General features: G+C 54.7%; 1 protein-coding gene across 1 annotated transcript; it reads right to left on the bottom strand.

Moving 5' to 3' along the window:
• Positions 1-2,472: 2,472 nt before the first annotated feature.
• RAB8A (RAB8A, member RAS oncogene family) lies at positions 2,473-21,084 on the bottom strand. Its single transcript, XM_033853806.2, has 8 exons — positions 20,860-21,084; positions 16,142-16,202; positions 14,191-14,251; positions 9,836-9,913; positions 8,268-8,357; positions 7,624-7,689; positions 6,054-6,104; positions 2,473-3,829 (listed from the first exon to the last, which is right to left on the bottom strand). The coding sequence occupies exons 1-8, from the start codon at positions 20,981-20,983 to the stop codon at positions 3,737-3,739; spliced, it is 624 nt and encodes a 207-aa protein (XP_033709697.1). The 5' UTR covers positions 20,984-21,084; the 3' UTR covers positions 2,473-3,736.
• Positions 21,085-23,972: the final 2,888 nt, after the last annotated feature.

The raw sequence follows: 23,972 nt of genomic DNA, 5'->3' as shown, positions 1-23,972 counted from the left end.
TCTTCTGGGCCTCAGTTTCCTCATCTGTGAAGTGGGCACGAAGATAGCCCTCCTTAGTCAGGTGGCGACGATTAGGCAAGACAACCTTCAAGCATGCAGCATGGGGCTCAGTTAAGAGAAATATTAGGACTCTTCCCTGTGACTTAAGCTGATGCCTTTGTGCCTGGCTGGGGTAGATGCAAGTTTGGCCTCCTGATCTCACAAGCTGGGCTGCCTTGGGCAACTCATTTCACCTCTCTGATCCTCCATGCCTTCCACGGCCCAATGGACCAGGTCCCAACCTCGAGGAGAAGAGCAATTCTTTGGGCAGGGGATCAGAATTGTCCAAGAGACCCTTGTCACTTAGAAAGTCTGGCCATCGGGGATCTCATTTACATAGAGTTCAGTCTCCAGAAACATGGGGTGTTTCAGTTCACCTCCAGCCTGTCCCCCTGAGGCCCAACCACAGAGGGCACCGCCCTGATTAGCCTGACCTGCCTGGGGGGGATGTGGTCTTTCCCAAACTAATGTCCTCCCTGAGACTGTCACAACAGAATCATCCCCCATCTCTTGGTGGCCACAGTCATGAACTGTGGCCCTTGAACATGGCCCTCAGAGGAACATTCCAGAAGGGGACCAGCAGGGAGATGGTGGGGCTGGGAGACTCCAAGGCCCCTGCCCCTCTGAAGTCAGCCCCTTACCCTTCCAAAGTCAGGTCTGGGCTTCTGGAAGCCCCAGTTGGTGAGTGGGACATTCACTGGCCCCTATGTGGGGTGGCTCTTGGGGTAGGTGGCCACAGTGGTGTCTCAGCCCAGGGATATGCTGGGGCTGTCGATGTCAGGGGTGGGGAAGCCCTTAGGCTCTGTCAACTCTGGGCTTTACGCAATTTCACAGTTCTCTCATTCTCCAATGCCTCCATTCTATTCATTCATTCCACAAAAACTGACTGAGCCCCAAGTGTGGGCACCATGTTAGATGCTGGGGATGAAGCAGAAGACAAAACAGGCCCTGTCCATGTCATGCTGGAGCTCATACTCCACGGGGAGACTGATGCCACAGAAGTCCACATGCGGGAGAGGTTGGCAGAAGAGGAGACAGCAGGGGCAAAGGCCCTGGGATAGGAACAAACTAGGCACACCTGAGAAACAGACAATAGGCAAAGTGTCCAAAAGGTGGAGACAACCCAAACATCCATCAGTGGATGAACACATAAAAGATATGGTCCATCCACACAGTGGAATACTACACAGCCATAAAAAGGGATGAAAGCTCATGACTGATCTCAAAAACTTTATGCTGAGTGAAAGAGGCCAGATGCAAAAGGCCGTATCGCGTGCGATTCTATTTATACGAAACATCCAGAACAGGCAAATCCATAGACAGAAAGTAGATTAGTGGTTGCCAGGGACTGAGGGAGGGAGAATGGGGAGTGACCGCTAATGGGTACTGAGTGATAAAAACGTCCTAAAACTGACTCTGGTGATGGTTGCACAATGCTGTGAATATAGTAAAGACTACTGAATTGCACACTTCCGTGGGTGAATTGTACGGTGTGTGAATTACATCTCAATAAAGCTGTTATTAGAAAAAGAGCCAATGTGTCATCTGTCTCGGTACAAGAGGATGGTAGCTGAGGAGCTGCTTCCCCACCTGCCACCCCATCAAAGTCTTTAGACACAAGGAATAGTAATGACTCTCTGAGCAAGAGGCTGGTACAAGGTTGGAGTGAGGAGTTCAAGGATGCCACCTGACCTGGTTGGGGGGGCCACTGGTGGAATGTTGGGGCATTATGGGGCAAATACTTACAGCTCAAAGCTGTAAGCTACTTGGATGACTTGTTCCCCATTAGAGACACGGTGTAAAAAGAGAGATGAGCTTTTCTCTTGGGGCACAAGACAAATAATGATGCTAATGATGATGGATATGAATATGATGACACAATGTGATAGCAGTTAGCTTGGGATGCGCCCTCATGGGATCTTCATAGCCATCCTATGAGGTGGGAACCATGATCATGCCCCAGTGAGGCTCAGCCCCTGGTTGTGCCGTGGGTCTGAAGCAGGATCATGGGGCGGAGACTTCCTGAGAGGTGAGGGGGGGCTCAGAGTGGATCACTCAACTTGGCAAAATGGGTGCAGTAGGGACCAAGACGAGAGAAACTTGGTGGCATGACGGGGACTGATGTGGACCGAGCGGGTTAAGCAGGGGGTGTGGTGTATGAAGTGGTGCTGCAGGGAGGGACACCTCCTTGTTTTTCTGTGCTGCGTGTGTTTGGGGAAGGGGGCAGGTTGGGAAGCTTATTCTCCCGTCAGTCTTTTGATAATGTGTCACCTCCTCAGAGCTTGGGGTGACCTTCTCCTCCAGCCTGGGGTAACCTGCCACCTCTACTTTGATCTTGTCCAGACCTGAGGCCCCTGCTGACAGCGGGCATCCTGTGAACCCAACATTTGGCCACATCTGTGTACCTACAGAGAATGTGGACATAAAAATCCGTTAACTTTAAAATGAGCTTTAATTTGTTTTCCTTAAGTGCATTTATCGATGTAAACAGAGCATGTTAAGAGATACCAAGGGGAGAGCAGACAATTGCTGGTATGTTGGTTTTAATTCAAAAAAAAAGAAAAAGAAAGGCTCCCTGGTGACACCCCCCCTGACCTGGTTACCTGGTCCCAACCGCAGTCTCTACGGGAAGGTAGAGATGTCAAAACAGAACTGAGCAATGGCAGTTAAAAACCCACCCAGACTGCTCTGCAGTCAGGCCCCACAGGCCACCCCACACTCAGCCACGTCCGAGAGGTTGGGGGGGGGGGGTGCGTGTGTTCCCGATCGCCTGGGTCTGCTCTTGTAAATCAAGGAGAGAATCACCTCCTGACACTACAGATCTGGAAAAATAAAAATCTCTAGAAAAGAACGTCCGATTTGGAGACAGTGGGAGGACGAAGAGGAGTAGGTGCCCCGATCGAGGGTGGGCCGTGTGTGACTGCATTTTGGGGTCACCGTGGCATGCACGGAGACCCCTCAGTGCTCAGGTGGGGACTGTGGAGGGACCTACTGGCCATGCCCAAGGCCTGGCTGGACCCCGGGACCAAACCTGGCTGTAAACAGGAAAGGCCACTCTATGCTTCTTTCCTCAGGATTTCCTTAATTTGTGCTTCCCTTTGGTTTGACAGTTAACACGGGGGTGAGGGGGTGGAGCCGGGGGGGGGGCGGGCGGGGAGTAGATAACGGTTTCTGTCACTTGTCCAAAAACTGAGAGAAGAGGTGAAAGCGGGTGTTGGATTTGTTGGGCAGACGCTTCCCGGGCCTGATGTGAGTTGCCTCGCTCAGGGTGCAGAGACGGGCTCCCCTGGAGCTATCACTGGCCTTTGGGGGCCTCGCTTCTGCCGCGGGGGACATGCACGGGCTTTCCGGCGGGGCTCTAGCTATGTCGAGGCCCAGAGATGGAGGCCTGCCGTGTGGGCTGCTACTGACGGCCGTGCCGCGGCTCCACCTCTCTCTCTAGCTTTACACGGTGCGTGGACCCATTCAGTGGATGTCGCAGGAAAGGTAGCAGATTCTTAACTTCTTCCATCTCCAGAGTTGAAAAAGATCAGTTACCAAAATAAACAATTTCTCGATTGTGTTCTGGTGGCCACGGGCCCGGGGGCCGCGGCGTGGCGGGGAGTGGTGGGGGGGAGGGCCCCGGCTGAGTGAGGGGCTCACTCAGGACAGGCACAGTCAGCTCGGCTGAGCGAGGCTCAGGGTAAGGCGGCGTTCCTCACAGAAGAACACATCGGAAAAAGCTGCTCCTCTTCTGCTGGTCCGGTGTGATTTTGACTCCCTGGTTGCTCCCCTGGGGGCTGTTGCCTTCCTGAAATCACAAGAGGTTTTCTGAGGTTACGGCTGAGCGACGTGAGCTCTATGTCTCTTAACCAACCAGCCAGTCAACTAATGAACTAACCCACCAACCGCCAGCCTATGTATCCATCTGTCACCTTCCAACCAACCATCCATCCATCCCCTCCCATCCATCCCCTTCCAACCAACCATCCACCCATTCATCCAACTGTCCCCTCCAACTAACAATCATCTTTCACAAACCCATAGATCTGCTTTTTATCTACTACCCATCACTCCTTCCAACAATTCATACCTTTAATCACTCATTCACGTACCTAACCACCCCTTTCCATTCACCCTCTCAGCATCTTTCCAACCACTTATTTACCCATCTCACTCTCTTCTTTCCCTATTTCCTTCTTTCCATTCACCCACCCCTCCCTCCTTCCCATCCATCTACCCATCTGTGCTGAGCACCTATCAGTGAGGCAGCTGAGGGCAGCAGAAAGGTACTCTCTCTTGGGATTTGGAGTGGCTGGGTTCAAGGTCCCAGTGCCACTCACTCACCCGGCTGGTCTCCCTGCCCCTGTGCCAAGGCTCTGGCTCCCCACCTTTCCCCACAGTTCACCCTCCACCCTGCTGCAGGTGAGGTAAGCCCTAAACTCAAGCCCTGTTGAAAATCCATCAGTGCTGTCGCCCGGCATCTGAAGCCTCTGTTCTGATCCCCGCCTACCCTGGGAACTGAAATCCTACTTTCTCTCACATCACCATGTTTGGAAAGGTTCAGCCCTGTTTCTTTGACTAATTCCTTCTCATCTTTCAGCTCTCAGATAAAACCTGAATTTATTCAACAGTAACTGCTGAATGTCTACACGGTGCCAAATTTACACAATGTCCTATGTCAATTACATTAAAAAAAAAAAAGAAGACTGATAGAAGTGGTATGGGCTTGCGACTCTGAACATAAACAAAGGTGGTAGGAAATGAATAGAATTTAACTGTTGGTGATTTGCAACTTAGTTAAGAAAAAAAGAGACACTGCAAGGATTACGGTGAACATCAGCACTTCACAGTCTATGCCTTGGAAGGATACGGCACATTCTGGAGGCCATCAACAGGCCGGTATCAACAGCACAGGCAAAGTGTTGCCGTGAGGCTCCGTGTAACTCCCGGTGGGCATGAGTGAGTCAGCAGGATCGTTAAAAATCAAAATTTTACTGTTCTATTGAAGAGGAAAGAATTCTAAGAAAATTACAATTGTAAGAAAATTCTAAAAGTACAGTGGTTTTACACAGACTCTTTTCTGTTTTGGCTGAACAGCTGCTACTAAATTGATCGTGTGCCTTGCAATTCAATTCACAGCATCTTAGAATTATGAAAATGACACTCATTTTAAGTCAGATGTGAACTACTTGAATGGCGTTTTGTATAGTGTGAGCAGTCCTATATGCACAGACATAGAACAGGTCACAAATAAGAGTGCTTTATGCTCTCGTATCAGACAACAGGGAGCATCACTTGGCGGGAAGAGTGGTCACTGGAACAGAGGCTTTGGAGTAAGACTCACGACAGTGTTTAGCCGCTAACGTGCCCAAAATATAGCTCAGCGTTCAGACCCTACCAAGAAAGCACTAGTTATGCTGAATGCTGGGGACTGTGAAACTGCTCACGTGGTAAACAGAAAGGCTAGAAATGAATGAAAAGGTGGATGCGGAGGGATTCAGGCAGGACCTCCTGGAGGCCTCAGGGCCCCGGCACCCACTGAAGGTTGTCACAACCTGCAGAATTTGGGGCTGGAAGGAAGAAAAAGGCTATCGACCTGCTGGACTCATCAGGATGGAAAGCCGGCAGCTGTCAGACACGAGCCTGGCTTGGGGGCCTTGTTACGGGGTGGACCGTGGTTCTGGGCCTGCCTGGGGGGCTTTTCTGCAGGAGGCCCTCTACCTTCGTGCATGCTTGGCTCCCAAGAGGGACGGAAAGGGTCCGGTGTCCCCAGCTAGCTTGTGTGCTTAGTGAGCAGCGCCTGGTACTGAGCAGCTCTGGGCCACGGAGGAAAGATCAAGTTGAGAGGCATGTTCAGGGTGGATGTCCCCACCACACCCGATAACTCTACCCCCCTTCCTAGAGATGCCCTACTAGGTGCACCTGGGCCCTAAGAAGCAGGATCTGCCCGGGGATGCATCACACCACTGAGAGCGATGCCAGCCAGCTCCAACAGGGATGCATGTGGGGATCCGGGGAGGACACACACTCACCAATTTTTTATCCATTTTTGCTTTGATGTCTCTGGCGAGAGTGAAAAATGCCTGTGGAATAAGCACGTAGTTAGTAGCCCAGGAGTGGGAAGCAGGTGGGGGGCCTGCTGGTTCCTAGACGCTGCCACACAGAGGGTGTGGCTCACCAGCAGGGCCAGGGTGGGGAACAGTGTTAGGACAGAGACCTGGGCATGGGTCTCACCTGTTCAGCCCCACCTCCTGCCCCTACAGGGATACCCCCACCCACCTGGACCACTTCCCCTAAACCAATGACTCTGGAAGGTGGGATCACCCTTGGCTGGTCAGAGAGGAAGCTGAGGCTTGGAGAGGGGGTGCCCAAGTGACTTGTCTCAAGGCACTCAGTGGCTGACTGACTGATCGAGCTCTCCGTCCCTGACCCCTGTGCTCTATCTGCCCACTTTGCCTCGCTTCTAACAGTCAGGGGCAGGGCAGAAAGACAAGTGGCTCCTTGGCCAAACGAGCTTCATTCTGGGTCCTCGCCCAGTAAGAAGGCCTGGTAGGTAGGGTGAAAGGTTCATCTTTCAAGGGTTGGCGAAGGCCTGACCCCAGGCTGCTGCCTCTGTCACAGGCTCCTGACCGTTTCTTCCCTCCCCCACCTGGACAACACTTATAAACCCCACTCTGGCACCAACCCTACTCCGGGCCTTATACAGAGATGAGCTGGCCTCAGCACTTGCAGTCGAGGGGCTCCTGGTTCGGCGAGAAGCAGAGTCTTAGCAAACACCCATGTGACGTGGAAAGCTCTGTCGCGGAGGGTATCTCGGGGTGCTGCGGATGCCTAAAGTGGGCCTCAGGGCCTGGGGAACGGCAGAGGCCTCCTCGGGAAGGGGCCACATGGGCTGGTCCCTGATGGGAAGGTGGGGGCGTAGGGACTGTGGCAAAGGCCTGGAGGAAGGTGAGGCACAGGCGGCCAGGGACGGAGAGTGGTGGGCGAGGCCTGAGCTGTGGGCGGCACACACTGGCTGGGGCCAGCTAGGGAGGGCCTTCTGTGCCTCATGCAGGGGCTGAGGTTGGGAGTGGCGTGGAAGATCCATTTTGGAAAGACCACGGGAGTGGCAGTAAGGAGGAGAAGGCAAGTGAGCTGCAGGGCTGGCACTGCTGGTGGACAGTAGGAGGAGGCCTGGGCCAAGGCTCGGTCAGGGTGCCCTACTCTGTATGGGCTTGTGACCCTGTCTGTGCGGGTGGTGTGAACGAAAGCACAAACCCGGAGGCAGGCCTGGGCGCCAGCCAGCGCAGAGACTCTCTGAGCCTCGGTTTCCCCACCTGCAAAAGTGCACCTGCTCCCCAGGGCTGCGTGAGAGCCAGTGAGATCATGTCCTAGGTGCCCAGCTGGGGCTGGCACCTGCTGATGTCAGAACATGGGGGCGGTTCCCCCAGGCCCCCTGGGCCTTGCAAGAGGCCTGGCACATGGTGCTGCCCAAGAAGTGCCTCTCAGCCGTCTGTCCAAGAGGCAGCCGAAGCTGTGACCAGTCCCTGCGACAGAGCCTCCCTGGAAGGTGCGGCCCGATCCTTAGCCCTAATGGGCCGGCGCTGTGGGCCCGGGACTCACGTTCTCCACGTTGATGTTGGCCTTCGCGCTGGTCTCCATAAACTTGATTCCATAGTCCAGGGCCAGCTGCGAGGGAGGGAGATAAACACGCAACATCAGCCACCAGGTACCCAGACCTCTGCACAGCGCCCTGAGGGGGGCCAAGACAGACAGACAGAGTGGGGCCTGCTCCCTCGAGCCACCAGTGGAGAGCAGGTGGTGAATGTCCGTGGCAGGAGGGTCGAAGGGGCCTGGCTCAAACCATGGCTCTGTTCTCCGCCCGCTGTGGCCTCGACGGGCCCCACGAGACGCTGTGCGGAAGCAAGCAGAGCACACCCAGAGGCCCTCGCTGCTTTCGGTCTTTAGCCTGAAGCCCGGCTGGGCGTGTGCTTTCCACCTTCCCTTCCCATGGCACGTGCCCCACTTGGACAACCGACTCATCTGCGTGCCCAGCCAAGCCCTGCATCCCAGAAGATGGGTCATCTTATGCTCAAAAAGATTGTTAAGGGAGTCTCCCCAAAAGCCCAGCCTCACCATCAGTGAGCAATCGGGGGGTCCTCTGGGGCAGGGCAGGGCTGGCCTCCATGCAGGGAACCCCAGACGCTGAGGTCCCTCTGCCCCGAGGTGTCTGGCAGTGCCAGGCCCAAGCCGGCCACCATGCCTACCTTTTCTCCCCGTTCCTTGGAAACTTGTCTCTTGTCGTTCACGTCGCACTTGTTCCCAAGTATCATCTTTTCGACGTCTGCAGAGGCGTGCTGGAGGGGAGGGGCAGATGGTGGAGGTGAGAGGTAAGGTCAGACCGGACTACCAACCAACTGGTAGCCCACCCCCCAAGATCAAAGTGATGGTGTCAGGACTGCTAGGCACACCCTGCACAGATGACAAACTGAAGCTCAGAGAGGCTGAGAGGCCTGTCCTACGTCACTGAGCCAGTGCCAGGACAGAGTTCAGGGTTCTGGCTGCCACCCCGACCAAGCGCACGCCTTCTGGCTGCCAAGGACAGCTTCTCTATGGGCCACGCCAACTAGGCTACCACGGCTGTCCTCGGACTCCCGGCCAGGTCTGGCCTATGGGAGGCAAGTGGGGCTGGGGTATTGACCTCTGCTCGCCTCCCTCCTTCCCCGGCTCCTCTGCTGGCGACCCCAGCTGCTGTCCTGGGACCTTCTGCCCTGCTTCAGCGCCCCTGTTCTGGGCTCCAGAAACAGGCTGTGCTGGGGGTGGGCGCAGACCTCGGCCGCCACCAGCCCTTTGTGCCCTGGCATTCCCTTAACTCTACCTTCACACCTGAAAATGGTCCCTTCCTCCAACCCGCCCCCACATTCCAACCCAGTGGGCCTCGCTTCCTGAAGGACTGGACCATCAGAAAGGCCCTTCTTGCTGCAGCTCAGATCTGGTCTCAGGGAAACGCGCTCCTCTCTGCTCCCTAACTTTCTACTAACTGGAAGGCTCTCTCGCCTACCGGCCGGAACAGAAAAGTTCCACAGAGACCAGTGTGAGGACCCCCTCCTCAGGCCAGGTGCAGCCTCCTGCCAGGAAATAACGGGGTCATCAGGAGGTGGCCCAGTGCAACTCCTCACAGGTGCCGGCTGGGATGTAACCTTCTGCCGTGTCTTCATGAACCCCACCTGGTGAGTCATCACAAGCCACAAGCACCTTGTCCAGGGAGGCTCTGAGGGTGAGGGTAAGCTCTGTGGAGAGCGGGGAGGTGACGACACTGGCTTTGGGACAGGGAGGCGGCGCTGGCCGCCTTCTCTTCCCTCGGGGTTCAAGGTCTCCTTCCACAGGCAGCTGCCGCTGCTGGCCTGAGCATGGGCACAGAGAGCTCATACCAGCTCAAACCCTGCTCCGCTGCAGTTCAAAGTCCAACCTGACACATGCCCTCACCACACCCACCAGATACAAAGGTCATGCTGACTCTAGAACCTTCCTTCTCTAGAAAGCACCAAATGCTCACAGTGACTGGATATCCTTCTTCCTTCACCTCGATATTGCCCAAACCCGACAGCCCGGCTGGGGAAATGGGCTCTCAGGGTTGCTCTGTGATGAGGCCGGGCCAGCGTGTTCTCCAGGGTTGACTGCGTGGGTTCCCGTCTCCCTGACTGTTCCCAGCGAGTTACTTCTAGGTGCCTCTGGGCTCAGTGATCTCATGTGTAAACCAGGAAGCTCCAGGGTGAGGGCTGAGGAGAGGATGCGTGGGAGGTTCCTGTGCATGGGAGGGGTCCCCGAGCCTTACCTCCTCAATGTTCCGAATCCAGTTCCGGATGTTGTCGAAGGACTTCTCGTTGGTGATGTCGTAGACCAGCATGATGCCCTAATAAGCAGAGGGAGACAGAGACACGCGCTCTGGACAAGCCGCGAGCCCTCTGAGGGGGACGCCCCAGCAAGGTGGGCAGCAGGGACCCCAACAGGACACCATCCCCGGGGTCCTTGCTTCTGCTGGGCTCCACCACTAGCCTCTCTCTGGTGTCCCAGGCTCCAGTCCCCTGCTCCTCGGCCACTGACGTGACCCTTCACCCCACAGACCAGACCCTACCATACCTGTGCTTACAAAGGAGCCCTGCTGTTTCCCCACTACTGGCAGGATAAGTACGGCCCGTGTGTCTCGGCAGCCAGCGAGGTCCCAGTGGCCAACCTCTCAGCCTCGCATCCTGCAGCCCCCTGCTCTGCAGGCTGTATTCCATGGCCCTGATGCCCACTGGGCTCCCCCTCTTGCCAACCCTTGGCTATGCCCAGCCTCTTCCAAACTCTCACTCGCCCCCCACCCTGCCCTGAGTCATCTCCTGGGCTCAGCCAGGGCCGCCTCCACTGGTCGCCCCAGCTCCACCCCTCATCTGGTGCCTACCATGAGCCAGGTACTGCAACTGGGTCTCCCTGAGCCTCACAGGCTTGGGTCGGGTGGTCCCACTGTCTGCACTGTGAGAATGGGGAACCTGAGGCTGGGGGGTGGGGGGTTAGGTCCCTGTCCCCAGTCACACGACAGAGAGTAAAGGACACAACTGAGGTCTAAGCCCGGGGGGACAGACCCTAATGCCCACGTGCCTTCCAACAACCCCACCGGAGTCGGGGCTGGCTTCAAGCACTGGGGCAGGCAGTGCTGAGGCCTCTGTGATTCCATAACCAATGCGTGAGCAGCTGGGAGACGGTCCATGGGTTCTGAAATAGCTGCAAAGTGAACCCATCTCTGCTTGAGCCCACAATCTCGCCACTGCCGAGGAGAAAGGCAAATATCCCCACTTGATAAAAGGGGAAACTGAGGTGCAGAAAGAGGTGACCTTTAAGATTCTAGCCCAGCTCTAAAGGAGCTGATGACACTGGCTCCCATTAGGAATCTCCCCGGGTCCTCATCAGGATCAAGCAACGCTCAGGGCCACCCTGCGACAGTCCCCGTGTTGCCCTGGACATCCCCGCAGGGCACGCGTGGTGAGCCAGCCTGCAGCAATACTATCGCCAGCCCCGGTGCGGCTCAGCCCCGGGGTTCCAAGGCCCCAGCTGTCCTGCCCAGGCCCGGCTCATTCCATTCCTTCACTCTACCTGCTCCAAGGGCCCAGCCCTCCATCCACAAGCTCTGGTGCTGGCCAAGACGTCTCTGAGGCTGCCTGAATTTGCAGAGTAAGAACCCGGGCCCTGTGTGCTGGGCAGATAACCGCAGGGGTGAGGGTGTGTGACAAAACCACACAGACAGGGCAAGCGAGCCGCTGCAATTCCAAATCCCCGCTGTGACCTTGGGGATACGCACAGCCGCCTTAGAGCCTGCTACAGCCACAACCCCTCAAAAATGCCATCTGGGAACCCTCACTCAGTGGTCTCTTGGGGAGACTGAATAGAGACTGCTGACGGGAGGACCTGGAGGAGTTTTAGTGGCCGTGATGTGTGACATGCTCCAGCCAAAGCCAGAGTGAATAAAGACACTGGTGGATGGACTCTGTGAGTCGAGCATCACTGGGGCCTCTGCGCAGCAGCTGGCCTCCCACTGTCAGGGGCAAGAAATGCCACAGGGCTCTGAGGGCTTTTTGCCCCTTTATCCAGGGACCGGCCCTTTTGACAGCCCAGGATTCTGCCACCACCGCCACTAGGCTGGCACCATGTATGCAAGATTCCAAGGTCCCAGATTTTTACCTCTGCGGTGTTGGGGGCAGTGAATAGAGCTCTCTATCAGGAAAGAGCAGAAGTCCCTGGAAAACATAGTGTCACCCTATTCCAGGTTCTCCGTGAAGCTCCCCTCGGGGCTCCAAGTGACCATTTTCCTGGCCCCAGTCTGGGCACAGCTCCCCATATCTGTTTGCAAGCTCACAAAAAGACACCAGACACCCGATGCTCCCCAAATCTGGGACCCAAGGGTCCACTGCCACAAGAACAAAGATGATGACGGAGTTGCAACATTGCCAATGTTCTCTGTGCTGTCCTACATGGTCTCCACTGGCTGCACATGGCTCCGGGGCACCTGAAATGCAGCCAGTGCGACCGAGGGGCTGGATGTCCTACTTTTACTGGTTTAGATTCAAATAGCCACACACAGCCAGAGGCTTCTGTACAGGTTAGCGCAGGTCTAGGAGAATACAATCATCTTGGGGCTGGACAAGGTCTTACAGATGGCTCAGTCCAGCCTCGTCAGGGGCTGGCTGAGATGTGGGAGCTGGAAAGGGCCAGCCACTACCAGCCCAGACATTTACCCTCAGTGTGAATTTAAGCAGGGCCTGGAATGGTGCCAAGCCTCAGCCTCCTCATCTGTAAAATGGGGATGATATGGCACCCACACTCAGGGCTTTATGGCCAAGACCTGGGGCCACTGCCTGCTGGAGGGAAGGGCTTGGTGAATGGGGCAGGGGGTGCTATTTCAACCCAGAGAGGGATTGGGCCTACCTGAGGCCATACATCAGAATGGTATGCAGAAGCTCCCCCAGGACCCCAGTGCCCCAAGGCCCCCCGCCCCACCAGAGCAAAGCAAGGTGAGGGGAAAATTAGTAAATTAATTTTAATGAGGAGCACTAAGGTTGCAACCCACATGATTGAGTTTCTATTATGTTCAGACACTGTGTGGGATGCTCTAAATACTTAATGCCTCTATTCATTTCTGCTATCCGTCAGTATTTCCTGAGCTCCTACCGCATATTCAGCATGGTCCCAGGCACCGTGCATGTGGCAGGGACCAAAAGGTGGCCCAGCCCTCCTGGAGCTTATGGCCTAGTGGAGGAAACGGGTCTATAGCTGATTGATGGGGTGCATCATGGAAAGGATGGAGTGCAGTGGGAGCTGGAAATGGGGAGCTGGCCATCTATCCTCACAGCTGCCTGGAGCATACTCCTGTTCTCTGTTCCACTTTCCAAGTAAGGAGACCAAGCTCAGAGGGTGACCCAGGGGGCTGAACAAGGTCCTGAGGATCTGCCTCCCACTCCCCGTGGCCCCCAAGCACCCTGCTCTGTCTACCCCTCGCAGGTGCATGACCAGCTCAGGGCTCTCGAGGACAGGACCCTGGCCCAATCCAGGTTGCCCTCTGCAACTAGTTCTGGCCTGGCCTGGAGAAGGTGCTCGGTAAAAATATTTGAGGGATGGGCTTCCCTGGTGGCGCAGTGGTTGAGAGTCCGCCTGCCGATGCAGGGGACATGGGTTCGTGCTCCGGTCTGGGAAGATCCCACATGCCGCGGAGCGGCTAGGCCCGTGAGCCATGGCCGCTGAGCCTGTGCGTCCGGAGCCTGTGCTCCGCAACGGGAGAGGCCACAACAGTGAGAGGCCTGCGTACCGTAAAAAAAAAAAAAAAAAATTGAGGGATGGGCTTCCCTGGTGGCGCAGTGGTTAAGAATCCGCCTGCCAGTGCAGGGTACACGGGTTCAAGCCCTGGTCTGGGGAGATCCCACATGCTGCAGAGCAACTAAGCCTGTGTGCCACAGCTACTGAGCCTGTGCTCTAGAGCCCAAGAGCCACAACTACTGAAGCCCGCGCACCTAGAGCCTGTGCTCAGCAAGAGAAGCCACCATAGTGAGAAGCCTGCGCACCACAACGAAGAGTAGCCCCTGCTCACCACAACTAGAGAAAGCCCATGCGCAGCAACAAAGACCCAACATAGCCAAAAATAAGTAAATAAAATAAACAAATTTATATAAAGAAAAAATTTGAGGGATGATGAACGAGTCTTCCTATCACATGACCCCACCTCAGGCGCAGGCAATGGATGTTAACAGCCAACAGCCCTGAGCAAGTCAGCTCCTGGATGATCTTTTAAGTTTTCAGTAGCAAGTTCCACAGAGGCTGACACGGGCCACATGAGCGCTCCGAAGTGTTGGGGCACGCTGGCTCTGATTTCTCTGACCTCACCTGGAAGAACCGGCTTCCTGTGTCTTTCTTCATTCCCGGAGAATTAGGTTTCCTTGAACCCTGCATTGTTTCTGGAGCCAGAAGGGGAGGTATGGAGGACGAGGGGGCAGAGGTGGGGCACACAGCCTTTTCCTAAAACTAACCTGGGACCAAGGACCCCTGAGAAGCCAGAGCACGGGCTCCTCAGAAACATCCAGATTTTGGTATCCAAGGCACTGATGTTCATTTTGACTTAAAAAAAGAAAAAAGACAACCCCCCCACGCCAAACCAATCCATACCATGGCGCCTCTGTAGTAGGCCGTTGTGATCGTCCGAAACCGTTCCTGACCAGCTGTGTCCCTAACGATGAGGAGAAAAAGGGATATTAGCGACACAGAAAGAGAACAATCATCACAGTGAGAATGAGGGGCATTTACCCAGTATGGACGCCCAGCTTTCTCATAGGTCATCTCCTGATTCATCATCCTGCTGTGGGGCAGCCCCCCATTATTACAGAGAAGGAAACTGTGGCTTGGGCAGGTGTCTGATGTCTCCTGGCTGGGGATGTGGCAGTGACTCCTCTGCTACATCTTGTCGTCCTGGGGATTTTCCCCAGAGTTTCTGGGCCACAGAAGAGCCAAGGTTGGATGTTATTATTTGTGAAAACCTGGAGCCTTGTATGTGGAAGCGGCTGGTCACATGGCACGGGAACACAGCCCTTGCTGGTGGGCTGAGCTGGTCGAGCTCAGCGGGGCTTAGGAAGCACTTCCACACTCGCCATCCTGGTGGAGGTCGGGGGAAAGTCCTTCCTCGTGGGTACGGTGGAGATACCTGGGTAACACGCACCCATGCCTAGCCCAGCTCCTGGCATGGAGGGTATTCAGTGTTTGGTTTAAAGGTGACAACCGGTCAGTGGCAGAGCCAGGGCAAGACCACGTCTTCTGTCTCTGGGCCCAGGGCTCCTCCTCTGACCCTGCACCTCCCCCTTTGCAGGGCTCTGCACGTCTGGACTGTACAGACACACCTCATTTGGGGCTAAGTAGACTTTCTGCTGCCAATAGCAGGTGACGTTAGGGGTTATGACCAATTACTTTATGACTGTTCTAGAAGAATTTTAAGAGAGTCATTAACCCCACTGCGACTGCTAAGAGCAGAAGCACGAGGACAGGAGGAAAAGAAATAAAAACTTCTGCTTGCTGGTATAGTGTCACCTTGGACTTGGGCACTGAGACTGCTGGGGAGCCAACGTGTTGTAAATAGAGGAACTTCTACGGCCCTGTAACTTACGAGGCAGCCAGAGACTGGCTGCTGCCGGCGGAGCTCAGTAGGATTGGTTAGGCCACACCCAGATTTCGATTCTGAAGCCAGGTTCAGAGGCGGATACAACTGAAGTCAAGGGGACCTGCTGGGCAGGCGGGGCTGTGTCCAGGCTCTGAGATTTGAGCTGGGGAGACAAGCTGCTGGGAGGGAGGCTTCACAGTCCATCTCACGGCAGCCCTCCCACCCGCAGGCACGTGCCTGGACCGAAAGGACTGAGCCACTCTCCCAAATGTGACTTCTCTCTCTTTTGCTCAGGGTTCGTGCTTCCCTGCAAGTGATGTGGCTGCAGGGTAGGACTCTCCTACCCTCTGACCATCTGAGCCCAGCCTTCCTAGCGCAGTGGGCTGCAGACCAGAGTCACCATCCGTGACGGGGACTCACAAATTCCCTGATTTTACGTAGCATGGGAAGTCAACCCCAGGTGAGCAGAACAGAAACAGGTCTCACTGTTGGGCCTGGCCTCAGCTTATTTTCAGTTCTGGGATTTCAGGTCTCTGTATTAGGAAGTGAGGCCTGGGCGTCCCCAGGAGACAAAAGAGGAAGCGATGTCAGGCCTTCTTCAGCGAGCTGATAGGCTTAGAAGGAAATGCCGGGCTGTGGTATCTTGCTATCCTGGCAGCCTTGATCGCCACCAGGAGGGCTCTCTCCAAGTTCAATGGGAGCAGGTGGCTCTGAAGCCCAGGCCCAGACTGTGCCCACCTCGGAACTGGGACTGGTAGCTATGTCCTCAGAAGGGGTTGACACAGACTCTAAGCCCCAGCAGAAAGCAGAGCACCGTTCCTGGGGCCTCTGAAGAAAGCCCGATGTGTCCGGGCTGGGCACAGAGAGATGGAGGCCGTGGTCATGGCGGGGGGGGGCGGGCGGGGCACCAGGGGCTTCGGGCTCAAAGCACTCGCTGGGTGAGGGGCTGATGAAGGAAACGAATCTTACCATATCTGTAGTTTAATTCTCTTGCCATCGAGCTCTATGGTCCTAATTTTAAAGTCAATTCCTGAAAGAAAAGAAAAGAAAAGAAAAGAAAAAAATGCACATCAGTGTCAGTCCATTTCCCAAGCTGTGTCTAGGACGAATGCTGACAACCTGTGCAGGTAACAGCTGTCATGGTTTCTGGAGCATCTGCCGGGCACGTGGGAATCTCTGAATCCCGCAAACAAATCTGGAGGCACCCGGCGAACTTTCTCCTCTCACAGAAGGGGAGGCTGAGGCTCAGAGGGCAGAAAGGAGCTGCAAAGAGTGAAGCTGGTGAGGGGCAGAGCTGGCAGGCAAACCCAGGTAGCTCAGGTGCCAAAGCCGTGTTCTCCTCCCTTTCCCAGGAGGCAGTCTCGTGAAGCAGGCTCCACAGCCCTTTTCGGGCCAGAGCCCCACGCTTCCAGCCACCTGCACCCGGCCTTCCAAGCACACGGGATGCTGGGCCCCGAGATGTACCTGATGCAGGTGGGCCTCTAGCATTTACACGTGCTGTTCCTTCTCTGTGGGTGGTCCCTACCCTGCCCGCCTGTCAGCCTGGCAAACTTCTCCTCCTTTAAGACCTGCTGGAAGGTCACCTCCCAAGAAGCCTTCCTGACCCTGCCCTCCTCTTTCCCGCCCTCTGGCTTTAGTCCCCTTTCCCCAGGACCAGGGTGCTCTCAGCCTCCCCGGCTGCTCTCCAGGCTCCCACCGTTGTCCCCTCAATCCCCTCCCCAGCTTCCAAAACACACACTCAACCATGTCACCAAGCTAAGCTCTGCTCCAAACCTTCCAGTGTGTTCACCAACAGATGAGTGAATGAACAAAATGTGGTCTTTCCCTACAGTGGAATATTACTCAGCCATAAAAAGGGATGAAACATTGACACATGCTACAACGTGGATTAATCTTGAAAACATAATGCTGAGTGAGAGAAACCAGACGTGAAAGGTCACACAGTATGTAATTCTGTTCATACGAAATATCCAGAATGGCAAATCCAGAGAGACAGAAAAGAGGTTAGTGGTTGCTGGGGCGTGGATGCGAGTAGATTAATGAGATTGACCAAGGGGTGTGGAGTGTCTTTCTGTCATAATGATAATGCTCTAGAACTGACTGTGGTGATGGTTGCACAACTCTGTGAATATACCTGAAGCCGCTGACTTGTACACTTTAAATGAGTGAGTTGAATTATACGTCAGTAAAACTGTTTTGAGGTTTTTTTCGTAATTTTTTTTTTGGCTGCGCCACGTGGCTCGTGGGATCTTAGTTCCCCGACCAGGGATTGAACCTGGGCCACAGCAGTGAAAGCCCGGAATCCTAACCACAAGGCCACCTGGGAATTCCCAACAATAAAACCGTTAAACGGTTGAAAACCTTTCCACCGCCTCCTGGGCCCCAGAATAAAGTGAAAACAGTTGCCTGAGTGCTCCTAACCTGGTCACCGCAGCATCCACGGCTCTTGCCCTCCTCTCCGGCCACAATGCCCAAGCGTGTTCCAGCCTCAGGCTTTTACGCTTGCTCCTTCCCCTCCTGGAATGTTCTTTCATTCCATGGCCATCTGGCTCCCCTCTCCCTTCACTCAGGTCTCTGTTCAAGTCACCTCCTCAGGGGAGCCTTCCTAAACATCCTCTCTCCCCTCACCTGCTGCATCTTCTTCACGCACTATCCCTGACGTCGTAGATTTGTGTATTTGCTCCATGCACATGGGAGCAAAACTTGCCAACTGGAATGGCCTGCGTGGAGGGGTAAGAGCCAAATCCAGCCTTTGCCCCCAGGAGTTGGTTCTAAATCTCCGCCTGTGAAGCCTTGAGACTGAGGCCTGGCCTGACCCCCTCAGAACACGGCATGAGGATGCTAATTCCATCCCTGCCCACCTCAGGAGCTGTCCTGCGGACCACAGGGAATATAAGCCTGTATTTGAGTTTTGTCTCCTAGAACATAAGCTCCAGGAGGGCAGGGACTCACACGTCTTATTCATGGTTGCATCTCCATGAATGCATGGCAGGGCCTGAGTACGTATTTACTAGAAGCCGATCATCTCGTCCTGCACAGACACTTTGACTACAGGCTTTGTTACAGTTCTGCTTCCCTCTGATTCATCCCAGTCGTCTCTGCAGCCCCTGCACTGAGGCGGATGCCTGGTGCACAGCAGGCACTGGGGAAAGATGGCTGGATGAAAAAATAAAGTGCAACGGGATCTACGTGGTGCCGCACAGTTTACCAAGTAAGCACTTTCACGTACATCAACCACTTCTCTGAAGGAATGAATGAATGGGGCCCTGAGGAGGAGCTGGGAGCTGAGCCAGGCTGGGGAGAGCCAATTCCAGGAGCCACGGGGCCAAGTTCACACCACAAATGATTGATTGACGGAGCCTATGAGAATAGGCTTCGGCAAAATGTAACCTGGGCAGACAGTGAACAGCCACTTAATCCCTGATCTATACAGAAAATACAGAGATACACTCAGTGCCCATACAGAATCACCTCTATGCATCAGAATGTATTTCAGGACTAAGCCACCCAGTGTTAACTCTTCCTAAAACATACCCCGCTCCTCTCACAGATGCACAGGACATATGAAATCAAGAAGCACTGTTCAGTCCACAGAACCCAAAGCATCACTCTGTTCTATCTTCCTCCTGGGTTTTATTAACACACCAAATTTAATTAGGAAGTGTAAACTTTACGAGGCCTAAGAGTCATGAGGCCATAACTTCAAGGTCAGGGGGAATTAAACTTTCCTAGAAGACAGAGGCCTGCAGGAAGGCTACAAATGTAATGAGAATCCCGGGATGGGAGGGAGGGAACCTGGGTTTGAGTGCCACACCCACCTCCTTAGACGACCTCGCCCAAGTTATGTCCTCATCTGCAAGTGGAGGCTGGCCTCCTCAGAGCCTTAAAGGACTAGACTGGGTTTCCTGGTCAAGAATTAAAAAACAGACAAACCACTCAACCCCTGAATTGATCTCACTAGGAACGTTCTGACTCTGGGAAACTGAGGTCTGGGTTTGAGAGCGAGCCACAGTCTACCAGGAGTTAATATCACTTCCTGATTGGTGGGGACGCATGGGCTATCCCAAAGTTTGACCTTGGAGTTAGGGAAGGGGAGGAATCAGAAAGACATGTGCCTAGGGGAAGGATGCGGTCACTACAAGAGACATTCTGCTTCCTCTCCATGGTCTCTGGCAGTGGTGACAACCCCCTATTCATTGTATAGTTCTGATCCTCCACAATCCAGGCGATAGCCAAAGCAAAGAACACCACTCCTAAGCTGAAGAAACAGGGCTCGGAGAGGCGAAGTGCTTGTTCAAGGGCAAACAGCAGCTGGAACCCAGGCATGATGATTTCCAGCCCAATTCTCTTTACATCTGGCAGCTAAGTGTCTTGCAAAGTGCAGCTCCTGGAGGATGGCAAGGATGGAATCCGCAGCTAATTGTGGGGTTTAGGAAGATAAGGTACACAGGGGTAAAGCAAAGCCCTTCCCCCAGGTTTTTTCCAGCTCCTGGGCTTGGGGACCATTCTCCTGCTTCCCCACTCCAGAGCAAGACTGCGTAGCTTACAGGCCACTCTGCTTGATGGGTGTTACTTCCAAGTCAAACTCTTCATGTGGGCAATGGCTGTTTTTGTGGTGTGGGAAGAAGTCTGCTCCACTTTTGTGTATGTCAGAACTGGGAAGCAACAAGCCAATTCTGCTCAACCACAATGTGGGCTGGCCCTGCAGGAAAGGCTGTTCTGCGAAGTGACAACCGGTGTCCTGGGCCTAGCGATAGGGAAGTCAGGGCTGTCTGTGGCAGCCGCTGATTTTGGTTTCTCACTGAAGCTTTTATCTGGCATCTCCTCCGGATGACAGGTCCCAGGGCAGGCGGCTGTCACTTGCCATTTCTGTCACCCTCGAGTGAGATGGAAGTCCGCGCAGGAGAAGTGTCTGGACTCCCTCTCACCATTCCTTCCAGAAGAAATTCATTCATGGGGGAAACAGGGTCAGGGAGAGGGGCTCAACCCCTGAACATTCCAGAGGAAAGAGCAGGAGAGGTCTGCGTTGGAGTCCTGGCTTCAAAGTGGATCAGCTGTGCTCGCATCTCTCTGGGATGGTTGAGCCTTGAGTTTTGGGTCAGACACACCCAGGTACAAATACCATCCTTGCCACCTGTAGACCGAGTGACCTTTGGCAAGTCCAGTATCCTCCCTGAGCCTCAAATTCCTCCACTGTGAAACGAACTCATAACAGCACCTGACACAGAGGACTGGAAAGTGTGGTAATGCACATAAAGCGCCTGGCACACAGTAAATGCTCAGTAAGATCAGATGTCACTTGTCACTGTCCTTTCCCCATGGACAACTCTCCGTGCCTCAGTTTCCACTTCTGTAAGACGAGGACCCCAAAGAACTGCTTCAAGGTATGCTGCGAGGACAGAACAAAATGACGGGCGCCAAGACCTCGTCCAAGCCATACACTCCTTGAGCAGGCTGAGGGTTGGTGCCTCAGTCTCCCCATCTGCAAAATGGGCACCTGGTGCCCACCCCGCCCATGGCCCGGGAGCCGCCAAACGGCGGTGCAGGCGACTGCTCTTTTCCCCTCCAGTTCCCTCGACCCTCTGCTCTTTTCCCCATCCGGCCCGGCCGCTCCCTCAGCCCCAGCCCCTCAGGGGCGCGCCCGGCCCGGGCCTCCCGCGCCCCCGGCCGCTCCCCAGCCCTGCTACCTATGGTGGAGATGAAAGTGGAGTTGAAGGCGTCCTCGGAGAAGCGGAACAGGACACAGGTCTTCCCCACCCCCGAGTCCCCGATCAGCAGCAGCTTGAACAGGTAATCGTAGGTCTTCGCCATATTACACTCTCTCCCCGACGGGAAGTGCTGCCAGCGCCTCGCCACTGGCCCCTGGGCCCGTCCATCAGCGCCGATCCCACCTCCCCATTGGCTCCCGGCCCGACGCGCGTCACCGCGGCCGACGCCCGCCCCCGCGCCCCGCCTGTCTCGGGAAGACGTGGGGAAGGGGCGAGCTGGGCACGGAGCCGGAAGCGGCCCGAGCGTGCCGCTCATTGGCCGGCGCTCAGGACAGGGCGGACTGTGATTGGCCAGCGGTGAGGAGTCGAGGGGCTTCAAATGGGGACAGGGCAGAGGCGTGGCAGCCCGTGTCCCCTCCTTCTGCCCTCCACTCTGGGGCGGCCCCGCCCCCCGATGGGAGGGGGAGGGCGGGGAGCTTGGCCAACGGCTCCGCGCTCCCTCAACCCGGGGGCGGGGTCTGGGGCGCATATGCAAGCGCGCCGGGAAGACCGTTGGGCGCCAGCAGAGGGCGCACGCGCGTGTGGTCTGTGGCTCCCGCCCTTCAAGGCCCGCGCAGCCTCAGTTGGTACCGGGACGAGCGCGGGAAGGCGGCGTGGCTGTGTTGGTAGTCTAGAGGTCTCCGCGTCCGGCCAGGGGGAACCAAAGAGAAAAGGAGAATAGGGGCGCCGTCATAGTCGAAGCGAGGTCCCCTCGAGACGTGCTCCGGGACCTCGGCGCTGGCCAGGGGACCTACCTAGAGATAGCCAGGCTCCAGCCACCAAGCTATGTACTGAGGCTCGCAGGACTCCCCTGGAGGGCCCTCGACCTATGTAGAGGTTGTTCGGGTCTTACCCCAGAGTCTCGTCCGCCTCAGCCCTTTCAGGCGCGCCCCGGGGGCCTCGCAACCTGCCGAGGTAGTTAGCACAGTGAGAATTAAAACCTGCCGAGGTAGTTAGCACAGTGAGAATTATAGGGAATACTTACGAGCGTTGGTTCTGTGCCTGCCAGTGTTGTTAGCACTTATAAAAAATACATGAAATAGTTTATTCCCACCCCGACCCACTGAGGTAGGTATTGTTGTCCTCCCCCCCCCCGCCCCCCGTTTTATGGTGAGAAAACCGAGGCCAAATAGGTTAAGTGACTTTCCCAGGCAAGTTGGTTTTTGAACTCAAAGTGACCAGCTTCAGAGGCTGAGGTCTTGATCATGTTGGTTTCCTGCATCGTAGAGACGGGCCACACACCACCTGCGTGGCGTCACCGCTATGTGTCCCTCTGGGGTCAGTCCTGGAGATTTGCCCAAGGATCTTACAAAAGATGGCCCCTGCCTCCAACTGCAGCACATTCTTCTGCTTATTTGGCTCCGGTTAGGAAAAGCTTCAACCAGAGCCATAGACCACTTGGTTGGCTTCAGCCTCTGTGGCATTTGATACTCTTGACCACCTTCTCTGGCAGTTCTCCTTTTCTTGGTACACTTCCCATTTTATTTGCCTGTTTCTTTTATTACCTATACCTCCCCTTCTCTGGGTGCTGCTTCTCCAGATTCCATTGCAGTTTTGTGTGTGTGTGTGGGGGGGGGGGGGTTGCTTGGTGTTCCTCTTTCTATGTCTGTTCTTGCTTCCTGGGTGATCTCATTCACTTCTTGGCTCCTACTGTCTCCATACTGGTGATTCTCAGTTCTTAGAGAACCCATAGCCCAGCCATCCCTCCATGACCCAACTACTTCCTGGGCATTTACCTTTGGATCTGTCAAAGATACTTCAAACTCATCATGTCCACAACTGAACTTGTCATCTTGTACTCACACTAGCTTGTCTTGAATTACTTTTCTGAGACCTAAGCCACCATATTTTCTTTCATCCCTCACAGCCTGGTTTTTAAGGATGTTCTAAATAGCTCTGAAACCTTGCTTTTCTATTTTTTTTTAAATTAATTAATTTTATTTTCGGCTGTACTGGGTCTTTGTTGCTGCACGGGCTTTGTCTAGTTGCAGCGAGCAGGGGCTACTCTTCCTTGAGGTGCATGGGCTTCTCACTGCGGTGGCTTCTCTTGTTGTGGAGCACGGGTTCTAGGCACGCGGGCTTCAGTAGTTGTGGCTCACAGGCTCTAGAGCGCAGGCTCAGTAGTTGTGGCACGTGAGCTCAGTAGTTGTGGCACATGGGCTTAGTTGCTCTGTGGCATGTGAGATCTTCCCAGACCAGGGATCGAACCCGTGTCCCCTGCCTTGGCAGGCAGATTCTTAAGCACTGCACCACCAGGGAAGTTCCTTGCTCTTCTATTTTTTTTTTTTTTTTTTTTGCGGTACGCGGGCCTCTCACTGTTGTGGTCTCTCCCGTTGCGGAGCACAGGCTCCGGAAGCGCAGGCTCAGCGGCCATGGCTCACGGGCCCAGCGGCTCCACGGCATGTGGAATCTTCCCAGACCGGGGCATGAACCTGTGTCCCCTGCATCGGCAGGCGGACTCTCAACCACTGCGCCACTAGGGAAGCCCTCTTCTATTTCTTTTGCTCGTCAGATCATCACATCTCTCCACTGCTCTCCCTGATCGTTCTCTAATCCAGATTCCACCCTGCAGTGAGCTTAGTCTAAAACATTTATCCAATATCCATCCATGGTCTATTGGCAGGATAAATTCCTCACAGTTTGGTCCTAACCTCACCTTTTGTCCCACCCACACTTCATGGGATTGGGAACTCCCCAAGAGCTGAGACATGTCAGTTTAACAAACATTAAATACTTATAATAGGTGCTGAGGCACCAGGATGACTAAAGCAGTATACTGAGATTAGATTACAGCCCAAGGGGGTGAGGAGGAGGGAGAGGAGGAACTTCAATCTAGCAGTGGTAGGGCACTTAGAGGGGGGCATTATACTTTATTCATGGACATTCCCTGCCTCTACCACCTAAACAAGCTCACAGTGTCAGCCAAATGTTGAATTAAAATGAAGGAAATGTTTTTAACTGTACTTGGTAACAAAAAAAATTGTTTGCATACTGCATTCATGTCTTAAAGGCTTTCATTTCTTTTGGATTCCCTAACCCCCTTCCCCAAGATC

This window comes from Tursiops truncatus, chromosome 3, assembly GCF_011762595.2.
Source record: "Tursiops truncatus isolate mTurTru1 chromosome 3, mTurTru1.mat.Y, whole genome shotgun sequence".
Taxonomy (NCBI): Eukaryota; Metazoa; Chordata; class Mammalia; order Artiodactyla; family Delphinidae; genus Tursiops; species Tursiops truncatus.
The sequence above is the reverse complement of the archived record's forward strand: the minus strand, read 5'-3'. Positions and strand labels throughout refer to the sequence as shown.

Bases quoted from the DNA above. Each gene is read 5' to 3' on its own strand.
- RAB8A (XM_033853806.2), bottom strand. From the start codon at position 20,983: ATGGCGAAGACCTACGATTACCTGTTCAAGCTGCTGCTGATCGGGGAC. The intron at 6,105-7,623 runs GTGAGTCCCGGG...CTTATTCCACAG, and splicing joins CCAACATCAACGTGGAGAAC to GCATTTTTCACTCTCGCCAG. The intron at 3,830-6,053 runs GTGAGTGTGTGT...TTGTGATTTCAG, and splicing joins CAAAAATGGATAAAAAATTG to GAAGGCAACAGCCCCCAGGG.